General features: G+C 39.3%; 1 protein-coding gene across 11 annotated transcripts in view; it reads left to right on the top strand.

Annotated features, from left to right (window-relative positions):
• Positions 1 to 25782, top strand: part of ATF2 (activating transcription factor 2) — a 99957-nt gene that overhangs the window by 9719 nt on the left and 64456 nt on the right. For 5 of the 11 annotated variants that reach the window (XM_032784537.2, XM_075070098.1, XM_032784539.2 and 2 more), the window contains 4 exons: positions 1740 to 1790; positions 11892 to 11965; positions 13487 to 13556; positions 24346 to 24442. In XM_032784537.2, coding sequence (XP_032640428.1) covers positions 13509 to 13556; positions 24346 to 24442 — 145 coding nt within the window. In that variant the 5' untranslated portion in view covers positions 1740 to 1790; positions 11892 to 11965; positions 13487 to 13508. Of the gene's footprint in view, positions 1 to 1739; positions 1791 to 11891; positions 11966 to 12462; positions 12672 to 13486; positions 13607 to 24345; positions 24443 to 25782 lie in introns of those variants that run through there. The other 6 variants (XM_075070092.1, XM_075070093.1, XM_075070096.1 and 3 more) reach the window with 4 other exon arrangements.

Below are 25782 nucleotides of genomic sequence, written 5' to 3' on the forward strand. Positions count from 1 at the left end.
CCGTCTTGTATGGGACATGCTGACTTGGCTCACGTCCCAATTGGCCGATCACCGCCATTTACTCGGGCTCAAGCCTCTGCTCTTTCTGGCCCAGCCTCCAGGACATATTGCGGGCGTACTGGACCCTCGTCCGTGCACACTTAACATCGCACTATTCGTGGTTGACCAATCTAGAGACGATCGCCGTTCAGTTCAGCGTTGTTCCGCAATGTCACTCCGCCACGCGCAGTAAGGTTGGGAATCACCTACTGGAATGATATAGCAAGCACTCGAAGAAGAAAACAGTTACTCACCTTTGTAATGTTGTTCTTGAGATGTGTTGCTCAATATCCATCTCACACCCGCCTCTTCCCTCTGTCGGAGTAGCCGAAAGAAGAACTGAGAGTCGGGCCGGCAGGTACATATATCAGGCCATGCCGGCGCCACTCCAGGGGCGCCTGCCGACCCGAGTGTTGCTAGGGTAAAAGTCTCCGACGAACGTGCACGCGGCGCACGCACACCTACTGGAATGGATATGAACTACTGGGATGGATATGAGCAACACATCTCGAAGAACAACAGTTACAAAGGTGAGTAACCGTCTTTTCCTCTGTGCGCGCACCCCATTCCATAATTAGGTCTGCTGATTCTGTTGAGCCGTGTACTAGATCTTTCTGCTTCAGGTCATTTGACAATCTGGACAAATGGGTTTCCTTCTGTTTTTTGGATTTGTTAGGCAGTGTGACCAATCACCAGCTTCAAACTTTTTTTTTTCTTTCTGTCCAGCTGCACTCCTGCGTGGTCTCTCCGCTGCTTGCTTCTTGGGACCTCATGGAGCAGTTAGCCATTCAGACAGGCAGAAAATGCTGTGGCTGTTTGTGCTTACATCTCTTCATAATGATGCACTTATTACATCCCCTCCTGCTCTCCCTCAAGACGCACTGGAGCAAGCCCAACTTTGTCTTCTTCCTGGGGCAACCAGAATGGCCTCTTACAGCAAGGCAAATACTGGCATCAGCAAAGTAGGAGACTCTGGTTCTCTTTGCCTTTAGGTATTGAGTCCTCCACCCTCTGCACAGCTCCTTTCTGCTTAGTCAGTAGGAGCTTAGGCTCCTTCTGGTTCCACTCCCATCTCAAATGAGAGAGTTTGTACTGCAAATTCTCCTGAACTACATTCTAAGGGCCTCACTCCCTTTAGCAGTGTCTTTTTATGGCAAGTGGTGCTTCAAAATGGAGCCCACCCTGCTCATTTGTAGTTCTACATGCTTCAGTGACCAAGCCCCTCTTCTCCTTTGCAGGGACAGAACATTACTCAGAAGATCCACTTGTGCAGGGACTCTGACACACCACAGAAATTGTCATTTAAGCATCCCTCCACCCTATACGAAAGCCTCAGGCAGTACGCTGGAGCTATCCTGTGCTAAGGAAAGCACAGGAGCTGGCTTGTAAAGAGTATAGCTGGGTGGGAGAACAATTCTTGGAAGCCAGTAATAATTTCTCTGTCTAGTAAGTTTGAACATCAGATGAAAACCCATTGGTCCAAACTTTCAAATATGTTGTCTCAGAAGGTTGACTTATAGTAGGGGAAAAATCTCATTTGTGTTTTAAACACCTGAACCCTTCCTTTTCACTTTTGTGTTTCAGATCCTGTGCTGGTGGTATACAATAAGTCTATTAAAATGAAGCATTTACCCTCTTCTTTGTGGAAGGCAGATTTTCCTGTAAATGTGAAGCAGTAAATGTATTTCATTTTGTTTCAGCTTTCCGCTTGTGTTCTAGGAATCTGAGAGAAGCTGTTCCAGCCCCTCCAGGTCAGTGCAGCTGTGACTTTTTTTTTTTTTAAATTAAAATTTTTAATTTGTTTTATTTTTCATTATTTGTTAGGTAGTTTAATTTGGGAGACTTTCCATCTACCAACTTCTATACTTAAGTGAAAGGTGTGACTTTCAAAAATGCTCAAAATCATCCCCGCTCTCCTCCCCTAGAAATAATGGTATAATTCCCATTAACTTTAGTGGGAACTAAGATTAGGCTAAATTAGAATGCTTTTTAAAGTCTCTCCCAGAAAGTATAAAAGTGTAGCAACTGAGCTAGCATTTAGAACTCTGTTACTTATTTTGAGTTGTATTGTTTCCTTTTCGCTCTAGAAGATGATACTGCTTTTAACTTTAGATAATTTTAATCTGATAAACAAAAAAAACTGAACCCTTCTCCTCTTCCTCCTTTACCCCATTTGAGCTAACATTCCCCATGTTAAGGTTGGAACAGTAGAAAATTAATACCTACACTTTAAGTATTAAACATACTTTCCTGTGTTCAGTTTTTATACTTATAGTCTGCATCACTGCTTATTTTATTGTAAATCACCTAAACAAATCTTTTGTTGCATTTATATTCTTATCTGAAAAAGACGTCGTATGAAAAGAAAAATCAGGAATTAAATAAATCAAACACGCCTTTTTTATTTTTAAGTGACCATTCTTCCTTGCCTGCTCTGGCTTACCTGTCCAATATTTATTTTAATAGTAGTACAATAAGCATTTAAGGATACAGTTTAAGGCCCCCTTCAAATCCAAGAGGTCTGCATTAAACATTTTTAATAAAAGAATCTAGGGTAATTTTTCTGTGTATATAAACAAAGTCATGAATTAATAACAGCAGTGCAGACCAAGTGGGCTACAAGCAGTCATCAGTGCATATAGTACGTTTCACTACTGTTTAGGTAGCCTAATAGCTCAAAGAAATGTTCAGTTTCCACATTTAAAAATAGTGTTTGCTTTTACATTTTCAGTGTATCATCATTCTCAGTTATGGGCTACCACCCATTCACCCGTAGTGGTGGAAAAGAAGAGAACAAGAGAGATGAATGGATTTTGATGTAATCTGCAAAAAACAAAATAATTAAAAATCTAAAATGTTAAAACTTCAAATACAGTATACCAAGTTCTCTAGCTAATGTCCACTCATCTTCTATTTGTACTTTTCTTTTTAAGAAGTTTTAAGTGAGATGCTTTGAGCTTGATGATTATGCTTTGCATTCACATAGAATGTCATTATATTATTTATTATTTGTATTATTGTAGTGCCTAGGAAACCCTAGTTATGTCAAAAATAATTTAATCTTGATGAATTAATGTTTATAAAGTATTAGCCTTTTGCTTGCAGGACAGGTGTATGGAGCTTGTTCATTTGATGCAATGAAATTTGCCCTGTAGTTAAACGGGCCGGGAAGACACACACTATATCAACTATCATTGCTATAAGTTCTGTATGTTGTAAATCATTAATAATTTCAGCATTTCTTGTAGATGAGATGCACTGTTGCCCTTCAGACTGTTTAAAGTGCCACCTATATTGGTAATGAAAACCTGTCAGAGAAGCAAGTTTAAAACAGTTTCCTTGGCCAGTGTGGATTCTGTATAAGCTTTAAAAAAATTTCTAAATTCAAAAGGTGAAAAAATCTAGAGAAATGTTGTTTTTTAAATGCTTACACTATTATGCCTTTCCATACCAATCAGACAAGCCATGTTATTCTGAACTGCCATTGTGGACAGGGTCTGAGTCTTCTGCTAAATTATGTTGAATTCTGTAGGGAATAAAGCATGGGTAAAGTAATTGACAGATGGGTAAATACTACTTTTAAACTCTTATTTTTGGTTACAATACTTTACTATACACCTATTTAAAGATGTGACTGTGGTCAGAGAAACAGGAGGACAAGTATGGAAATCTTTTTCTTATAAGCCCAATCAATATCTCACTAAGAGCCAGTCTAATTTTTGGGAAATCATTATGCAAGTGGAATTGATCAAGGTCACCTGCTCTGGCTGCCTAACATTGACTGGATTCTTTAGTTTACTTCTATCGTGTATAAATAATACAAGGATCACAGGGCTGTCTCACAAGTATCTATTAAGGAAACAACTTCCTTTTTCCCATTTCCATTTGTTGTATCTTAAACAGATTATTTTGGTATCTGAAGGCCACTGATGTTGCTTCCATACATCTCTCCCCAAGTAGGACTAACATCAAAGCATACATGAAGGCCAGGGATGACGCAATACAACATATCAGTAGACAGACAGGTAGAACTACATAAACCAAATGCCTTAGGGTAACATGGCTGAAAGGGGCAAATGATTCCAAAAGATACAAAATGCAGCTTCTAAGATCATCTTCCTGGGTCTATTATCCTCCTCCTGTTTCACTGCATCAAAGTCAAGCTTCTTGTCCTTACCTTCCAGAACCTTCAGAATTCTGCCCTAGCTACATGCTTTCGTTTGTATCTCATCACATTAAACACAGCTTCTCTGTTCTGTTAATTATGCTAGTCTTGTTTAGCCATTTGTCACCTTCTTATATATGGATATATGCCTCTGCACCTCCTTCCGTGCTGTCTCTTACACTATTCTTTGAGCTGATCCCATAAGGCCACAGATTTCTTGTCAAGTCCCAACTCTGCCCTGACACTTAAATCAGTTATTAATTATGACTCCGTGGAATGGCAGATAAGAATAGTTGGCACTTACGGTACAATAAAAAATCTGCAAATATATGTATGTACATCAAAATTGTATATATTTGATATCTGTATCCCTCTCCCTTTACCCATCATATCCCACTTATATGGAAGAAACGAACTCCACTCTCAGGTTGGAAGCAACAAAATGAGAGACAGCTTTATTCAGGACATGCAATTGCAAGGGAAGAACACAGCTGACAGAGAGCATCTCTGCCTCAGTTTCTCCAAAGTACGCACAAAATCACACAAGTATTTATACCTTTGTGACATGCATTAATTAAAATATCTGCATTTTATTTAGGCTATTTGCTATGTATTCCAGTATTTTCTCACTTTCTCTTCTCAAGCATCGTTATCTCAAGGCTAGGTCACACTGACTATTCTACTGTTTTCCACTTGCTTCTGAAGTGAGCCCTGCTTCTACAGGTCTTGCGATATTAGGCTAAGACTTGACAGAACAGTTGCTCTGTCTGTGACACTTAAATGGCTGCACTTAAACCCTCTCTTTCTTTCTCTGCTTCCATTCTTGTAATCTTAGATAATAAACTCCTTGGAGCAGGGAGCATTACTATGTTTTTGTGCTGCTAGCATTAGTGGACAAAATCCTAGTACAGGCCTTTGGGCATTACTATAATACAAATGTTCAATTACATTTTTTAAAAATTACATTCAGAGAACTTTAAGGTTGCACTGTCAAACATTCAGAAGTTTAGGAAATGCCAGAACTAAGATTGATTGTGCAACCTTAATTCAGCCCCCTTGTGCATATTTATTATAACAACACCAGTGGATCAAATTCAGTGATGAATCCTGAAACATATCGAGCATATGCTAAGAAGATTATCATACAGTCTTCAACTGTATGATCACATTTTTTTTTTGCCCACAGACCCTCAGCATTATTCAAAGTACAGGATGACTGGTGCTCTGGAGACGAACCAACGTTGTGGAGTGAATGAGGTTATTGTTTGTAGGATCCCTACCTCATTTGTCGTATAAGTTGGAAAGAGTGTAGTGCAGGGATAGGCAACCTATGGCATGTGTGCCGAAGGCAGCACGTGAGCTGATTTTCAATGGCACTCACACTGTCCGGGTCCTGGCCACCGGTCTGGGGGGCTCTGCATTTTAATTTAATTGTAAATGAAGCTTCTTAAACGTTTTAAAAACCTTATCTACTTTACATACAACAATAGTTTAGTTATATATTATAGACTTATGAAAGAGACCTTCTAAAAAAATTAAAATGTATAACTGGCACGCGAAACTTTAAATCAGAGTGAATAAATGAAGATTCAGCACACCACTTCTGACAGGTTGCTGACCCCTGGTGTAGTGAATGAAGCAGGGAACTGCAGGAAGAGAGAGAATGAATTTGTGGTTAAGGCAGCTGAATGCTACTCTGGGATTGGATTCTATCGCTGCTACTGCCACAGGATTCCTATGCGATGTGCAGCAAGTCTCATAAACCAGATTTTTCACAGGTGGTCATTACTTGTTTGTTCCTCATTGTTTGGTGTCTAACTTAACATTAGGGGCTTGATTTGCAGGTATTTTAATTTTTAAAAAAAGAGCGGGGCAAATTGAAAACAGAAATTTAATTGTTGAGCCAGATGGGTGGTCTGAAGGATTGGAAACTTTACCTCCACATCAGAGACCACTACCACTAGAGCTAACAAAGTAACTGGTAGCAATCATAGTAGTATGCTGTGATTCTCTTTGGAGCAGCCACTAGATAGGATTGAGACACACTTTCAAAGATTTTTCCTGGCTAACAGAGGAATGTTGAGATTCAATAATCCTGCATTCTATTCCAGGGTCAGGATGGGTATGTGTTCTTGTGGTTTTCTTTACATCGTACTCCTATTTCTGACTCTTGCATTTGAGTCTTGTTGCTTTCTCCTTCTCCATGGTGCCTGTGCTGAGCAACAGCAGGGGACCATTGAGATTGCAAGAGGGACAATCTGTCTCCTTGTGTTCTGGCCCCTGGCAGCTGGGAAAAGCAATTGCAGGGAATGGCCTACTCAGCCCCCTGAGCTGGAGCATGTTCAGTGCAGTTGAAAACAGGAGCTGTGTAGGGGTGGAGTTTACTTTGTGCAGATGGACTGTTTGGAGAATTTAGCTGCCAAGCTCTAGCAAGCTTCTATGGCACATGTGCAAATAGTGATTTTTTTCAGAGGCTTCTTTCTGACCAAAGCTGGTCAGATTCTTATATTTAAGTCTAAAGATTGCAAAGCTTGTCAGAATACAATTTTTCAGATGTCTATCACTCATAAAACTACCTTATGCTGTGTCCTGCAATAAAATAAAGTTAACAGAGGCCAGATTAGCTTTGACCTTTGTCCAGTGAATAGTTCACTTCAATAAAACTTATTTCTTTTCCTTTCAAAGCACTGAGTCGAACCATTTAAATTTTGGTCCAGTTCGGATTTAGCAATGTTTCCTTACTCTCTGGTTCAGACACTAACATAGAAAACTTTGAACGGGTTTGAATAAATTTCGTGCAGACTGTCACACACACTCTTATGCTTGCATTGTCACTCTTAGAAAAGGAATAATTATTATTGTATTCTTCAGGAACTTTCTCAATGGAATTTCATTCAAAGTGTTTTGTATGCAGAAATGTATCACGTTTTCAAACTGTGATCTGGGTTGTTGGGTTAGGATAAATCGCAAGTTACAAAGTACCAATATCCCATGTTATCAAAGACATACATGAGGGACTAGGTAGGAGCAGCCTCAGATGGAGCTGGGAGTGATTAGCAATTGGGCCAGCAGTATGGCCAGAGCAATGTACTGTATTTAGTTGTCTCTGTGCAGTTAAGCCAATCACCTCAAAGACTTAATGCAACTCAAAACATTCCAACATTCTTGTAAGATTAAAAAAGAAAGATAGTTATTAAGTAATTAATTTTGAAACCAGGAATGCAAAAAAAAAAAAAAGTAGCACAGGAAAGCAGCAGGCCTATTAAACAATAAAAAATTCACCACCAGGGAACTGCAACCATTACAGTCAAGCAATATGAAATAATTCTGTTCTGAAAAAAACAAACCAACGTCCCTGACATAGTGGACAGAGGGGAGAAGTTCTAGGCCTAGCCAGGGAGGTGAGGTGATAATGGGGTTGTTATTAGTCAGAAGAACTGATACAGCACCTCTCTCCTTTCAGCTAGAACTCCCTTCCCTTCCTTCCTCCTTTCAGGCCCCTCAGAGTCCCTCCGTCCCTCCTTCAAGTAGTCTCCCATAGCATAACACAATAACTGAATCTATGGAGGGTGATTGTTGGAGTGGCAGCAGGAAGGAACTTCAGTGCCAGGGAAACAAAGCCAGGAACAGCCTGGAAGAACAGTAGAGCCTTACATTCTCAAGTCAAAACAAAGGTCCTGTGTTCCACACTCCTGCCTCACCCACTGTTTCTGAAGCCTGAGTTATTGGCCTCTAGCACTCACCAGCAAGCAGGAGGAGATGATGATGAGGGGAGGGAGGTGTTCTCTTCCATGGGGAGTCCTCTTCCTGGGCATAATTAATAGAGAACTACCATTTCCAGAAGACTTTTCTCCCCCTCCTCTCATTTCTGGTTGCTTTTGGGAAGTGTAATCTGTGCTCCTCTCTCTGTAAGGTTGGTGCACTCCCTACCACCTGATGATTAAACCTGTTACTTTGAACTGGTTTTTATTTTTTTGTTTGATTCCCATTTGGGGTCAATATGATTCAGAGGTTTTCAGTCTGGGGTCAGTTCTAGTTCACTCAAAAAAAGGTTTTCTGAATCGTTTTTTTATTTCAGTTCAACTCCTTGTTTCAAAGGGATTGACTTTTGATCAGAAATTAAATATAAAAAATAAAGGATTATTTCCCTCTCAGCCCAATAGATTTAAATCAGATAATCACTCTATATGCTATTTTATAGTGTCCTAATCCTGTACTAAAAGGGAGAATAGGCAGACAGCAAAGCTTTTGATATTTCAAATCCTGAAATAGAAGAAAGGCTTACAGTAGAACCTCAAAGATACAAGCACCAGAGTTACAGACTGACTGGTCAACTGGACACCAAGTGAAACCGGAATTTGGGAGTAACCATTCAGGCAGAAGCAGACCCCCCGCCAAAAAAACAAACAAACACTGTACTGTGCTTACGCTTGGGGCAGCCACTTACAGTAAGACACTGGGGCTGCCAGCCCAAGGCAGCCGGAGCTAGCCAGCAGAGCAGGAGCAGTGCTGGGGTCTGCACCTCTTTCACTCCTCCGCCCTTCCCCCACTAGTAGTTTTTTTTACCTTCCCTCCCCCGGCTGGGAGGGGGTCATGCTGTACACACCCACACAAAACCCTGCAGGGATAAGGACAGGCTTGCAAACTCAGCTGCTGGTTCTGGAGCCCAAACTGCACTTTAAGAGTTACAAAAATTTCAGTGTTACGGGCAACCTCCATACCTGAGGTGTCTGTAACATTCAGGTTCTACTGTATTTGGAACAAGCTAGATCTGCTAGAGGCACTCTGATACTGTACTATTTCATCTAGCATGGAGTTAGCTTGCCCCTTTGAAGATCAACAACAAGGTTGACAGATAGAGGAAGTTGTGCCCCTTCTAATTCTTTTATCATGATTGTCTTCAGACTTTTGGAAATCCTAAAGGCTACAGAGCTGCTTCAACAATCTCCAATATAGGAGTTGTCCACCAGTACCCCTTGGAGAGAGATCCAGCAATGTTTGGTTAATTAATGTCAAGGCCTAACTGAGACTAGCCTATGTTAGATTTGAAACTGAACCAAGAAAAAAAAATTCAAATGGAGTACAGCAGAACTGGCATGATATTCTCTCTGGGAAGACTTTCAAGCATCCGTTGAAATTCAAGATGACTGCTTATTCCAATATCCTCTTAGCTATGCTATCTATAGTGTAGCCTGGAATTTAGACTAATTCATTTTTGTGCCGTGGCCCTTGCCTGTGTTGCTGTAAATCTTTACAAAAATGATGATAGTACATATCAACAGCCTGCTTAACAGTTCAACAAATACTGAATGCCTTCGAAAGCCTGGGACAGGTAATGAACTCTTTGAAGGGAATAGCAGAACAATTTCAGTCCGTGGTTTGTCTTGGCATTCACACTCTGATATGTCAACCTTTCCCTCAGCAGCCACAGTCAGAGATTCTTAAGTGTCTCTTCTTGGAATAATCTCCTCTTTGTTCCTGATCTGAGGTAGTCAAAGTCCTTTACTGTTGAACGTGGATGTAATAGAATCAGCACCTTAGAACCTCTTGCACTATATCTTTGCTGCTGCTTCAGTTAAGTGCTTATGGCTAGAGTCACTAGCTCTCCTTTATTATGTGTCTAGTAGCGAAAAGATCTATCCAGTGGTTGTGAGATGACAAATTTAGTAAAGGAGAGGGGGATTTCTGCCCTTTTGGAACAAGTCTGTCAGCAGTGAATATCAATGACATACATCAGTGATGAAGACCAGTTTAATGGATCTATCTGAGAACAGTTGAGCTGTCTCATGTCTAATGGTTACTGATGTACTAGAGAGAATTCACATACAGTGAAAATTTAGGCATTTCCAAAGCTCTCATGACCGTCAGCGTCCAAACTGTTGGGAGGAGAAGCAGATTTGATCTGTGCATAGCACATTTTGTTAATAAAGCTGCCATTGCTTGCTTCATCTAGCAAAGCAGTAGCTGAAACCACCATTCATTGGAGCTGTGTAAAGATACTTTTTTCAATGGTATTTTCTTAAACTTCTGAATCTGTTTCTATGGGGGTTAAATAAACCTATGGGCTGGGAGTATGTGTCATTTCTTAGTTCATCAAGCAGTTGGGTTGCTTCATTTCCTTATCGTCTATCTATGAATGTTAAAATGGGGTGGCCTTGTAATGACCTCTTGTATCCACAAATATTATCCAGTACCTTTTCTGTTCTTGGTTACCTAGAACCAGTTCAACAGACTGGTCTAGGATGTTTTTTGGGTTTTTTTGTTTGTTTTAATCTGCTGGTCTGAAGAAATAAAATTGCATTTTCTTTCACCATCCTTCTCTTTGCTTCTGGCTTCCTCATTACATGTTTTCTGTTTTTTAAATCTGTCTCTGTATCTCAGATTAACCAAATCAGACTTATCTTTATAAGTAGATCTTACTCTTCTTTGGTGGTATGATACTTGCAGGGATCCAGATAAGAGAAATTTCATTAGAAACAGTCTGAGTTTTGTTTTTGTTTTTCTTCTCAGTAGTGTTTCTGTATTTTTGTTCTGGATTTTTTCCCACCTCTTCGAGATTTTAGATTAAGTAAAGAATTGTGGTTTCTCTTTTTATATACTGTCTTCATGTAAATATAGACAGTAGTGAAAATCATGTGTTAGAGAAGCAGTCAAGTAAGACAAGGCAATAGCAAAGAAGCTAAATGAATTCTTTGCATTGGTCTTCGCTACAGAGGATGGCAAAATACCCACAACAACACTGTTCTTTTTGGATGACAGCTCTGAAGTCCTGTCCCAAATTGATGTGTCAATAGAAGAGATTTTAGAATAAATTGATCAATTAAACAATAATAGGTCACCAGGACCAGATGGTATTCACTCAAGAATTCTGAAGGAACTTAAATAGGAAATTGCAGAACTATTAACTGTGGTATGTAGCCTATCACTGACATCGGCCGCTGTACCAGAGGAAGGTAGCTAATGTAACAACAGTTTTTAAAAAGGGCTCTAGAGGAGATCCTGGCAATTACAGTCTGGTAAGCCTAACTTTAGTACTGAGCAAATTGGTAGAAACTATAGTAAAGAATAGAATTGTCAGATACAGATAAACATGATTTTTTGGAGAAGAGTTACTACGGCTTTTGCAAAAGGAAGTCATGCCTTGCCAATCTATCAGAATTCTTTTCAGGAGTGAACAGGCATGTGGATACAATGTGCTTGGAATATCAGAAAGCCTTTGATAAGGTCCCTCACCAAAGGCTCTTAAGGAAACTGAGGGCTTGTCTAAACTTACAGAACTGTAGCAGCTATAGCACTTAGTGAAGAAGCTACCTGTGCTGACAGGAGAGTGTTTCCTGTTGACATAGGTACTCCATTTCCCCAAGAGGGGGTAGCTACATCGAAGGCAGAAGCCCTCCCATCAACATAGTGCTGTCTACACCAGGAGTTAGGTCAATATAACTGCATCACTCATGCTTGCATGAAACTGTATTAAATTGAAAAATAGTAGTTCTGAGAAGGAAGACTGTATGTATTTATGGAGAGAGAAACTCAAATACTGTATATGCATAAATAGCAAGAATTCAATGCAATCTGAACCTGATCCAGGGTAATGAATGATATTATATAACTTATCCAGACACATTACAAGGGAATAACTGCATTTTGTTTGTTTAGCATGCACAATAATTGTTTTCTTTAATTACAGTTCATTGCCATGAAAAGGAGAATGTGATTAAACTGCTCACCTTATGAAATTTGGCTTACATGTGAATCTGCCAGGTATAGACGTGTGTGTGTGTGTCTGTTTAGAGCGTTGCTAAGTAAAGTAACATTTTGATGTTCTGCTGACTTCTTATACATATATAAAGTCTTTAGGTAAATATTATCATTATTATTATTTATTTTATTGTAGTATTTCTGAAGTGGTACTGAAATGTAGTCTTTTTAAAAAAATAACATTTATAAAAATAATCTCTGCTGTGAAGATGTGCACAGGTATCCCTAATACACTGACCTGGCTTTAAAGGTAGATCATGAGAAATTCAGGGAATGAATTGTTTTCCTGGCTTATTGGTGCTGTGCACTTGTCTCTTTGGATGTTTTATGCTATGATTTTTTTTTTTTGATTTTTTTTTTTTGGTATTGTAAAAACCAGACATTTGCAATATATTTTTATTCCGGTTATAAAAACTATCTAAGTTACCTTGTAGAATGTGCTTCACAGGTTGCACATACCGTATACCGTTTTTTTATTATTTGTCTTTCAAACAGAGATGCATGCTCAAAATCTGCTGTGTATACCTATTTGGATTTGTGTATCTACCTCATGGGACTTGGAAAACATACCCTCAAAACCATATGTGTTGAACTATTACTCCATTGATTATCATAAAATCATAGGACTGGGAGGGACCTTGAGAAGTCATCTAGTCCACTCCTCTGCACTCAAGGCAGCGCTAAGCATTATCTAGGCCATCCATGACAGGTGTTTGTCTAACTTGCTCTTAAAAATCTCCAGTGACTGAGATCCCAAACCTCCCTAGGCAATTTATTCCAGTGCCTAACTACCCTGACAGGAAGATATTCCTAATGTCCAACCTAAACTGCCCTTGCTGCAATTTAAGCTCATTGCTTTTTGTCCTATCCTCAGAGGTTAATGAGAACAATTTACTGTCCTCCTCTTTTAACAACCTTTTATGTACTTGAAAACTGTTATCTACCCCCTCTCTGTCTTCTTCTCCAGACTAAACAAATCCAATTTTTTCAGTCTTCCCTCAGAGGTCATGTTTTCTAGACCATTAATCATTTGTGTTGCTCTTCTCTGGACTTTCTCCAGTTTGTCCACATCTTTCTTGAAATGTGGTGCTCAAAACTGTACAAAATACGCCATCTGAGGCCTAATCAGCACAGAGTAGAATGGAAGAATTACTTCTCATGTTTTGCTTATAACACTCCTGCTAATACATCCCAGAATGAAGTTTGCTTTTTTTGTAACAGTTTTCCACTGTTGACTCATATTTAATTTGTGATCCACTGTGACCCCAAGATCCCTTTCCACAGTACTCCTTCCTAAGCAGTCATTTCCCACTTTGAGTGTTAAACTGTATTATCAAATACTTAGTTCACTGCAATAAGAAGAGAGCCAGGGTGGTTCTTGCTAATGGAATACTAAAATCTTTAATAATTCTTGCAGCCTGAGCTTTGGAGGTTGATGTATAGGTAACTTGTTGCAATTACTTTTAAATATTTTGAGATGTCTTTTTTGTTTTTGTTTTTCCTGTTTTTATCATTTCAACCTAGGTAATACAAAGACCTGTGGAATATGAGTGATGACAAACCCTTTTTATGCACTGCCCCTGGATGTGGCCAGGTAATAGGATGCTTTGAATCTATTAATGTTGGTCAAGTAGACAAACACAGGTAAATGTATTTTATGTTAGATTGAAGAGTAGAAATATTCTTAATGACAGATGTTGGAAAGTAACTGCATGCTGTAATTATTTTGTAAAGCAGGTGACAGCAAGAATTCTTTGTAATTTTTAAAAAAAATTGCAAAAACACTGTCCACAGAAGGATAGATTCTTTAAAAAATAAAAACAAAAGAAAAGCCCCACAGTTGTCATATCTCTGTCAGAAAAAACACTTTTGTTTTAATTCTGCATTTGTAATTTTCTAAATGGAAACAAATAATGCATTAATTTGCGTAATAGTAATCACATTCTTAACTCTCTAGAAGGAATTAGCAGAAAAACAAGTGCAATACCAAGTGTAATACAGCTCCAGTATTCATGAAATCTGTAGAAGTTAAATGATAGCAGTGTGCTTGTATAGTGAAGCCTGGGGGCATACTTTAAGTTTCAGTAAACATCTCAATTTTCCCCATTATTATAATCCAGTACTAGCCTACTGGTTCTACCATGCTTCGGGAAGGAGGCCTTCCCATTGATTGGCCAGCTTCAGAGAAAATCCCTTACAAATGGCCTGTGCAGAGAACTGAAATTCCATTCTGGTCTTGTGCATTTCCAAATTTCCCTCCCATTTTGAGCTGAAGCGTAACTTTTTTAAAAAAGGCCCAGAGGCAATACTGACAATTACAGCCGGTAAGCCGAACTTCAGAACCAGGCAAACTGATTGAAACTATAGTGAGAACAGAATTATCAGACACATAGATGAACACACTATTTTGGGGAAGGGTCAGCACGGCATTTGTAAAAGGGAAATCATACCTCACTAACCTTATTAGAATTCTTTGAGGGTGTCTCCAAACATGTGGACAAGAGTGATCTGCTCAGTATAGCGTAGTTGGACTTTCAGAAAGCCTTTGACAAGGTCCCTCATCAAAGGCTCTTAAGCGAAATAAGCAGTCATGGGACAAGGGGGAAAGTCCTCTCAAGGATGAGTAACTGATAAAAAGATAGGAGACAAAATAAGAATAAATGGTCAGTTTTCACAGTGGGGAGAGGTAAATAGGGAGGTCCCGCAAGGCTAAGTGCTGGAACCAGTGCTGTTCAATATAACTCATAAATGATGTGGAAAAACAGGTGAACAGTGAGGTTGCAAAATTTACAGACAATACAAAAATTACTCAAGATAGTTTACGTCCAAAGTAGCCTACTTTGGACTTACAAAGGGATCTCTCAAAACAGTGTGATTGGGCCAGGAAAGAGCAAATGAAATTCAGTGTTGATAAATGCAAAGTAATGCACATTGTAAAACATAATCCTACCTATACATATATAATAATGAGTTCAAAATTAGTTATTACCACTCAAGAAAGAGATCTTGTAATTATCCGAGGATAGATCTCTAGAAACATCTGCTTAGTGTTCAGTGGCAGTCAAAAAAGCTAATAGAATGTCAGTAACCATTAGGAAAGTGATAGATAATAAGACAGAAAATATGATAACATTCCTATATAAATCCATGGTACGCCCACATCTTGAATACTGTGTGTAGTTTTGGTCACCCCATCTAAAAAAAAGCTGTATTAGAATTGGAAAAAGTGCAGAGAAGGGCAACAAAAATGATCAGGAGTATGGAACAGCTTCCATATGAGGAAAGATTAAAAAGACTGGGACAGTTCAGTTTAGAAAAGAGATGACTAAGGGGGGATATGATGAAGAAAGCAAAAAAAGAAGTGTTATTTATCCCTTCACATAACACAAGAACTGGGGATCACCCGATGAAATTAGTAGGCAGCAGGTTTAAAACAAACATAAAGAAGTACATCATCTTCACACAATGCCCAATCAACCTGTGGAAGTCATTGCCTGCGGATTTGAAGGCCAAAAGTATAAGTGGGTTCAAAAGAGAATTAGACAAGTTCATGATGGATGGATTCATCAATGACTATTAGCCCAGATGGTCAGGGATACAAACCCATGCTGTGGGTGTCCCTAAGGCTCTGACTACCAGAAGCTGGGAATGGATGACAGAAGATGAACCTCTTGATAATTTCCCTGTTCTATTCATCCTCTTTGAAGCTTCTGGCACTGTCCACTGTCAGCGGACAGGATACTGGGCTAAGTGGACCATTGTTTTGACCCAGTATGGCCTTTCTTATGTTCTTATAATGTGAGGCCTTCACGCCTTCTCAACTCACATCAGGATTGGAAAAGGGGTACTGTATTTTGTTCTAGGTTATTAATCTTGTTTTTCTTTCCTTCCATACTGGCATGGTCCAGCTTCTATGGTTTTAGGTAATATGTGAGGTTTTCTTGATGCAAACAGTGATCAGATATTCACTTCTATTTTATCTGTTCACAATTTTGTCAGTATCCACTGTGAACTTGCAAGTGGTCCGTCCTGCAGGGTGTAATGAGAAAGACATATGTAGACTTCAGGGGGAGGTGCCAGGATGTTAATCTCTTAACCTGGGTCAGTTTGTAATGGGAGTAGTAGCCTATACCATGAAATGAAGGGCACACTAACTTAAAGGAACAACTAGGGCTTGATAGTTAGATGGACACAACTCTCATAATAGAGTGAAAGTTAATATTACACATCACATCTGGGCAGCCTGTGGTTAGGTCCTCCTGAGCAGACTGAAGACCTTTCAATTGTTACCTATTATGATGATTATGTAGATATGTAATCTATGGTCAGAAAATGTAGCTGCCCATAGCTGTAGGGGTTTTCCATATGTAGATGAGTGTAATTTTCCAGTGCGTTAAATAATATTGAAGCTAATAAGCCATTTTCCTTTAGGCTTGTCTTCTGTGTTTCTTCCTATGTACTAATAACTGCTCAATTTATACTTATTCTGTAAGGAAAAGTCATTGCGTTCTTGCAGATAGTGGCGTTTGGTTGGTGTGGGGGTTTTTTTTGTTTGTTTTTTGCACAATGTTGCTTTACAGTAGAAACAAGATTTATTTTAATACAACTCTAGGATTTGTTCTTTGTCTTATACAGTACCATTTGTCTGGCAGTGTCTAAGCCCTGAATGGTAACATTGACTCTGAGTTAGATTTCTTGTCAGATTGTGAGAGACTGATCATCATTTTAACATTGAATTGTGTATTTAATTTCTGATTGTAATGTTTATAATTGAAAGATTCAAGGAGGTGAATGTTCTTTGATTTTTTTAAAAGGGAATTTTAGTGTATTACATTCAAGAGTTCAACATACTTTTATTTTTGAAAGAATGTTATGGCTTATAGACTCATAGACTTTAGGGTCAGAAGGGACCATTATGATCTTATAGTCTGACCTCCGGCACAACGCAGGCCACAGAATCTCACCCACCCACTCCTGTAACAAGCCCCTGACCTATGTCTGAGCTATTGAAGTCTTCAACTTGTGGTTTAAAGACTTCAGGGTGCAGAGAACCCTCCAGCAAGTAACCCATGCCCCATGCTGCAGAGGAAGGCGAAAACCCCCCAGGACTTCTGCCAATCTGCCCTGGAGGAAAATTCCTTCCCGGTCCCAAATATGGCGATCAGCTAAACTCTGAGCGTGTGGGTAAGACTCACCAGCCAGACACCCAGGAAAGAATTCTCTGTAGTAACTAAGATCCCACTCTATCTAGTGTCTTATCACAGGCCATTGGGCATGTTTACTGCTAATAGTCAAAGATCAATTAATTGCCATAATTAGGCTATCTCATCATACCATCCCTTCCATAAACTTATCAAGCTTAGTCTTGAAGCCAGATATGTCTTTTGCCTCCAGTTCCTGATGGCCAGTTTAATCTATTGTCTCTTGTGTCACATTGGTACTGAGCTTAAGATAATTCCTCTTCTCTCCTGGTATTGACCTCTTGTATCATATTTATAGAGAGCATCATATCTCCCCTCAGCCTTCTTTTTGGTTAAGCTAAACAAGCCAAGCTCTTCGAAAGTTACCTTTCATAAGACAGGTTTTCCTTTCCTCGGATATCCTAGTAGCCCTTCTCTGTACCTTTTCCAGTTGAATTCATTCCTTCTTAAACTGGGAGACCTGAACTGCACCAGTAATTCCAGATGAGGTCTCACCGTGCTTTGTATAATTGGACGAACTCCCTCCTTATCGCTACGGAAATACCTCACCCTGATGAATCCCAAGACACATTTAGCTTTTTCACAGCGCTTTCACCTTGAGCTCATAGATCATCCTGTGATCAACCAATACTCCGAGGTCCTTCTCTCCTTGTTATTTCCCAATGATGTGTCCCCAGTTTATAGATAAAATTCTTGTTAGTAATCTCTAAATGCAGACCTTGCACTTTCACTATTAAATGCATCCTAATTACTATTACTCCAGTTTACCAGTTTCATCCAGTCTTCCTGTAGGATATCCCAGTCTCCTCTCTGTATGGGCAGTACTTTCCCAGCTTCGTGTCTCTCCGCAAACTTTTTAGCACATTCCCACTTTTTGTGCCAGCGCATATAAGAAGATAATATGATTGGTCCACAAAACGAGCCCGGGAGAACTCCACTAGTAACCTCCTTCCAGTATGACCTGTTGTAGTCTCCTCTTTAACCGTTCTTATCCACCTTGCAATTTTCATATATTGATCCCATCTTTCCAGTTTAGCTACACATTCCCCATGTGGACCATATCAGACTGCCTTATGTAATCGAGGTTAAATTAGATCTACTGGTTTCCTTTGTTAAAATTTTTTTACCATCATCAAAGAAGAGATCGTTTCGTTGCATGATCTACCTTTGTAAAACATGTTGTATTTTAGCCAATTACATTGCCCTCAATGTCCTTAAAGCTACTTTCTCACTTCAAAAATTTCTACAGACCTTGCAGGACTACAGAGGTCAACTTTAAAGGCCTGTAATTACCAGAACACACTTTTTTTTTTCCTTTCTTAAAACATGGAACTAGGTTAGCAATCTCCCGTCATACCGTTACAACCCCTGGTGTACAGATTCATTAAAAATTCTTGTTAATGGCTTGCGAATTTCATGGGCCAGTTCCTTTAGTATAATACAAGAGATGAAGATTATCTGGGCCCCCTGATTAGCCATTAAGTGTTGAGGTTTGCTTCTCCTCGGATGTGGGAATAGTACCCCATATTCTTCTTCCCATTTGTCACCTACCCATTTATCCTAGCCTCCTTAAAGACGTGAGGCAAAGTGTTTGTTAGATATTGCCAATAATGTCCTAAATTATTCGTAACCCACTCCATCCTCAGTATTTAGCAGTCCCACTTCTTCTTTCTTTGTTTTTTTCTTATTTATATGGCTATAGAACCTTGTACTATTGGTTTTAATTCCCTTTGCAAGGTTCAGTTCTACATGGCTTTTGGCCTTTCTTGCTTTATTCCTACATGTTCTGATCTCAATAAGGTAGCTTTCCTTGCTGATCCCTCCCATCTTCACTTCTTGTAGGGTTTCTGCTTTTTCTTAATCACCTCTTTGAGATGCTTGCTCATAAAAGCTTGGTCTACAACTCCTGCCTATGAATTTTTTCCCCTTTCTTGCAATGCAGGCTTCTGATAGTTTCTGCAACCTTGACTTGGAATAAATCCAGGCCTCCTCCTCCTTCAGATCTACAAATTCTTCAGTCCAATCCACTTCCCTAACTAATTTCCTTAATTTTTTAAAGTTAGCCCTTTTGAATTAAAAAACCCTAGTCACAGATCTGTTTTTGTTTATTCCATTTAGTTTGATCTGAATTAGCTCGTGATAACTCAAACCAAGATTGTCCCCTACAACCATTTCTTCTATGAGGCCTCACTACTCACCAAAACCAAAATGGCATCCCCTCTTGTTGGTTCAGCAACTACTTGGTGAAGGAATCCATCAGCTATCGCATCCAGGAAAATCTGAGCCTTATTATTACTACTAGCACTTGTCCTCCAGTCTATATCTGGGAAATTAGTGCCCCACAATCACACAATTCCCATTAATATTTATTGCATTAAAAACATTAAAGAGGTCTCTATCCATATCCAAATTGGATCCTGGCGGTCTATAGCACACCCCAAGCACTATCCCAGGGAGGCTGTAGTATCTTATATTTAAAAGAAATCGAGAGTAATCCTAATCTGAAACATTGTTCTTTCAAGTAATTTCTGCTTAGCTTTTTGGGCTCTATACAATGGAGTTAGAGTCTGAGAAAACTCGATTGTGTGGCAGGTTTCAGAAGTAGCTTATGTGATGTGAATTATATTAAAAAATGGCAAACATTTTTTTTAAGTATACAGTAGTAGAAATCAATGAGTACTGTGGGTTTTTTTTGTCATCATGGTAAATGCTGTTGTTGCATGTATGCACAGTGAGCAGGTAAAATATATGCTTGTTACTGCATTACAATGAAAGGAAAACCAACTCACACTATGCTTTGCTATAGCAGTGCCACAGGTCCCTCATTTTCATGAGCACTGAAATATTCACCAAGTTTAAGTAAAAATAGATTTAAGGGACATCATCAATTCAAAAATGTAATTTCTGAATATTTTACTTGTTACAAGAATCATTAAGGATTGATATCACTGAAAGAGAGTAGAAGAAAATATGTTTTTTGTGCATTTGACAAAATAGTTACAGGGAAAATTGTTAAACAATGTATATTTGATCAGTTTCCACTTTGGTTTGTTAGGATATTTTACATTTTTTTTAAAGAAGTAACATGTAGAGTGGGGTTCGGGGGCAGGTAGACAATAATACTTGAAAGTACTTTCAACTAATTCAAAAAAACCAAAAACCTGACTAGCACTCAAGTTAATAGCATCTCCAAGAATTTAATTTTTAAATGATTTAAAAAATCCATATTAACTGCAAAAAAATAAGCTAAATGCTCAAAACTTCATTAGCCTGGAGTTGTTTGCCTTCACTTGTCTTGTGCCCTTTCAGACTGTGGAGAGTGGCTGACTTAAACATCTGAAAGCCCAGAGTACAGGAATAAGGATATATTCGATCCCAACAATACAACCTTAACTGTACCTTCCCTGAAGCTGGCAGTAGGGTAGTGCAAAGGTTAATAAACTGTCAATGGAAGTGGAGGATTCTCATTCTTTTGATGTCTTCAAGTCTAGACTGGATTATTTTCTGGAATATGGTTGAGTCAAATATAAGGCATTAGGCTCAGTGCAGCAGTAACTGGATGAAATTCTCTGGCCTGTGTCATACTGGAAGTCAGAATCTATGTTCTTATGGTCCTTTCTGGGCTTAAAATCTCTGAATCTACAGTAGATAGATCTGAGAAAGGACTAAGCATGTCCCATTATTTGTGTTAAGTTCCACAGATTTGACTTCCAACATTTATCTGCATGGACTTGAGCTATATTCGCTGTGTTAGGTGTATTTGTTTTGAATGATGGAGGGATTAATTGGAACAACTTGCTAGAGCTGTGACTGTGATATAAAGAGAGGTGCAGGTGTACCTTGAGGGGTCAAGTATGCTTCATTTCAGCACTGAGTTTTGTAGCTTGTCAGTAGAGTTGCACCAGTTACCTTGTCATGAAGATTGTCAGCAGTGTAATGGCATACATGATAGTGGTGTCAGGGGCTTTGTGAGGGATAAGTGAAGGTAATGTCTCAGAACAAATCCTCAGGATAAGTATGAAAGTGTGGTAACATTTTTGCAAATCTGGGGTGGTTTGTGTGGAGTGAACTCAGTGTTTGAGTGTAGACCAAGGGGAAGTAGGTAGTTTCCTATATCTGATGTAAACCCAAGGTTTGCCTTGGAAAAGAGAAGGTACTAGACTTTATTCTACTGTGCTCGTATGCTCTGTTCCCAAGTGTTCTGTAGCATCTATGCTGTGAATGTATTTAATTGGTATGCAGGGGAATCGCTCTAAAAGAACAGAGGTAAGGTTGCACTGCAGGGGTCACATGTACCTTAACTTTGTATTTCCAGGTTTTCAGAGGTTTAAGTTTAGCCATTCTCCATATTTTGGAAGGGCACAAAGCGTGACTGGGTAACAGTAACTTTGCCTTAATGAAGTTTTGGCAAAATTCATTTCCTTTGAGTTTAAAAAAAACAAAACAATAATTTCTCAGTGTGCTCATGTACCACAGCCCAGCTCTCCACCTCCATTGCCTCTGTCTCCTTGGCAGCGATTACCCCAGCCACAGAATACACTGGCTGCATGTTAGTGTCTTCAGTGCCCTTACATCATCTCCCCATCTCTCTGCCTGCCTGGCAGAGCTTGGTTCTCTCTCCTCAGCCCTCCTGTTCATGGAAAAGCAGGCATTAGCATGGGACCTGCAGTTTGAGAAACTGGGGAAGGGATGCAGCAACAGTGCAAGGACTAACGTAGAGTTGGGAAGTGGGGGCATTTTTTGAAGGGAGGGGTGAGGTTATCGGAGGAAGGATGACCCAATGGTTAGGACTGGGGATTTGGGAGACATAGTTTCAATTCCCTGCTTCGCCATAGACTTCCTGTGTGACCTTTGTCAAGTCATTTAGTGTCTTTGAGTCTCAGTTCCCCAACTGTAAAATGGGAATGATAGCACTTCCTTACTTCACAGAGGTGTTGTGAATGTAAATACATTAAAGATTGAGGCATTCGGATACTACAGTGATAGGGCCCATGTAAGTACCCATAATTGATGTTAATATTGATGGATGTGAGGTTTGAGGGGTGGGGGGAGCAGAACTGAAGCCACTCCAGTATCACCTACTGCACTCCTCTGACTCACCCTTTCACTCCACTCTTTCCTACACTATTCCAGCCCCTCCCCTCCCCCACTGCCCCAACCCCCATATTCCTCCAAGCTGTTCAGACTCTCTTATTACTGCTCTGACACTGCTCTGTCTCCTCCAACATTTCCTCCATATGCCTGCTGCTTTGAGCCCTTTCCACACATTTACCAGCTGCACCCTGCTTCTTGGCACTCCATGCCCTAGAGGAGCTATAGGTTTGTGGGAAAGTGATGGGGCTCTGAGGATTCCATGAATCAGCTGAAACCAGGAAGAGGCAGATGGGTGGAGAAAAAGTCCCCAGATCTCGCCCTAGTGTATGTGGAAGAGGCTCTAGACATCCATCTTCAGCAGAGGATCCAGATCTTGGCTCACACATGGTGAGGCAAGGATTCAGACTTCCCTGTGAAGGGCAGGAACCCCCCAGATCCTGGCTTACACGCAGAGTGGGAGGGACAGGGGCTAAGACCCCCTCTGAGAGGCAGGAGCACCCAGCTCCTTGAGCTCACCTTCTAGCCCCCAGCTGTGGGGCTGTGAATGGGAGGCATCTCCCCCATCCCCACCTTTCTGCTGCCACTATCTGGCCTGGGCAGGGCTGGAGGAGGGGAGTATGTGGGGAAAACCAGTGTTTGAATTATCCTTGGCACGTTTGGTCCCTCAGTAGCTGTGCCAGAATACAGACCTAAGGTGAAAAGCCCCCATCCCAACCTCACAATTCCTGCATTGCTCCACCCCCTCACCCCATATTCCTTCACTGCTCTGACATCTCCCACACACACACATTCCCCAGCTGTGTCTCAACAAAATAATAAGAATTTGAAAAAATTGTGAAAAGCTCCTGAGAGTGAGTTGTGTAGTAGATACCTCTTGACCAGTGACACATTGACTTGCTATCCGTTTGATCACACTCAGTTCCATTGGTCAGGAAACAAAGACTGACTTGTGATTTAGTTACTCTGTCTAGTGGTTTTTCATCTTCATCTTCTCTCTATTTAATTAATGATAATTTCTAAAGTGAAATCAGGATCTGCATGTAGATTTTAGAGCAATTTAAAATATTTATCTTAAACCAGAAACATTGGTCTTGGTAAAACTTCCAAAAGCAGCCCCGCAGAATGCAGGCAAAGAGCAAGGATGTGCACATCATACCTTCTCTGAAAGCTGACAACGGTAGGAGTAGAACTCAAAATGAATGAGTACAATGAACACAACATGTTTCCTGAAGCCATCTAGTTATTGTGACAACAGCCTGCCTCGCACCCTTGCTGCACATGTGCATTTCTATCTCTTTGGCTCATCAATTTTGGCAAAAGCCATTCTGGAGATCTAAACTCTGTCAATAACGTTTTCAGTATTGTATTGAGTGGGTGTCATGTGCTACCTAAATTAAATGTTGAGTGAATGAGAATAATCTGAGTTCCAGGTGTGTGCAAAAAAGTAAGATTTTGTAAAAAGCGGAGGGACTGTGTCTTGGGGGGACTCCCCTTGCTCAAATGACCCCTATAAGGATTATTAACCCTATTCTACAGGCCCATGCAGCACAGCAAAGACAATCCAAGAAGGTATGTGGATTTTAGAGCATTCACAGTGGTCAACCCTTAAACAAAAAGCCATGTTCATCCTTAACCATGTTCAATCTTAGCTATGGCAGAAAACCAACTCTTCTGTAATTGCAAAAACCACAGAGGTTACTGTGCTCAAAGACAATAAATGTTTATAGTACTTTTGTGTCAAAAGTGTGTCTTGACTTTTTGATTTCTGTAGGGTTCTTCACAGTATCAGAAAGTAAAATTTTATTTTATGCTGACTTTTACTGACTCATAGTGTTGTTACTTAATTATTGCGGACATTTTTTAGCAGTATTGTGTATATATATTTTTAATTAACTTTTTCTGACCACTTGATGGTAGAATATTATATCCAGGATTAACAAGAACAGATGTGTATCTGTTTAAAGAAAATCAACTGATATTTTAGTGATTATGATAATTTTACATGCTGTGAAAATGACTTTCCATATAATTACATTCACTTTGGTCAAATTCAAAATTTTAACTGTACTTTAAAACTTTTTGCCACAGCGTTTTACCAACGAGGATCATTTGGCTGTCCATAAACATAAACATGAGATGACACTGAAATTTGGTCCAGCTCGTAATGACAGTGTCATTGTGGCTGGTTAGTATATACTTTTATTAATAAGTTATCCCTCTTTCTCCTGGAATGTGCACAAATTTTATGGGGTTTTGTACATGATATAATTTCTATAGACTGGTGAAAGAAAATACCAGAGACTTCTTGAATGGTAAAGGTTTGCAACATGTATTCATTATCCATTACATTTCTATCTAAATCACCTCTCTTGATGTGGTATATAGTAAATACAGGATTGTCAATATTGCAGTAGTTTACTAACCTATGTAAGCATTCATATAAAAAAGCACATACTGTATAACCTTTTATGTGTAACCTCATCTGACGCTTAAACGCTTCCCCAAGGTCTTGGTTGCCCTTATAGTTGACACATATGTTGAAATAGGTTTTTTTCCCCTAAAAATACTACACCTTGTACAGACTGCAGTTGTCTTAAGAAAATCAATCAATAGTATTGTAAATTATTTTAAAATAATAGGTTGTTATAAAAGAAGACAAGTCTTTTAATTTTGTCTAAGTCAAAACTACTTATTTGCAATATCTGATATCAAACTTTAAACCCTGAATCCCTTTGCCTTTCTTGGTCAGTCAGAATCTTATTTTTCTTATTATTGTTTTATTTCTTTAAAAAAATTCCTCTCTAAATTTATTAAGTCTATGGCTCTTACAGACACAGACCAATCATGAATGGACCATTAGACTGTAAATATTGTTAAGTAAGCTCCTCTTGAACTTCTTGGGGATAGTGCATATACTACATCATAGATATAGTCAAAACATTTTCCAGTGGTGGCGCAGTCTAATTTAATGCACTAGCCCCTCTTTCCAACCTTCCATTATTCCAAGTTCCTAATTTATTAGGAGAGGCAGACAAATGGAATTCTACAGTTTAAAAAAAACTGGCAGACTTTTAAATACCATAAATGCTCTCTGCAGTGTGTGCAGTGTGTGGGGGACATCTACCAGGCAGTCAGGTAAGTGGCAGTAAAAGAGTTCTTTATCTGCCTTCCCAAGCATGCTAAAGTACTTCCATGATTTTTCCCCACTGTCATACATGAACTCCCCTTAAAATTAGTCAAACCTTGTATAATGTACAGTAACACAGCTTACTTTCCATCTGACAGTGCATAAATTCTAAGTGAAATAAATGGGAGTTTCCATACTATCCAAAATATAAATTTAAAATGAGTACAGAAGTCATTCACACAATAGTCAATGGAAGTGCTGTGATTTTAGTTTTACTATGCAAACATCTTTTAAATCAAAAAAGTTTGGAATACTGTCTTCACTACACTTTGCATGTAACTTAAAAATGACACAGCATATGAATAACAGAAGCAGTAGTCCTTTTGTTCACAATAAAA

Source organism: Chelonoidis abingdonii, chromosome 10 (genome assembly GCF_003597395.2).
Source record: "Chelonoidis abingdonii isolate Lonesome George chromosome 10, CheloAbing_2.0, whole genome shotgun sequence".
Lineage (NCBI taxonomy): Eukaryota > Metazoa > Chordata > Testudines > Testudinidae > Chelonoidis > Chelonoidis abingdonii.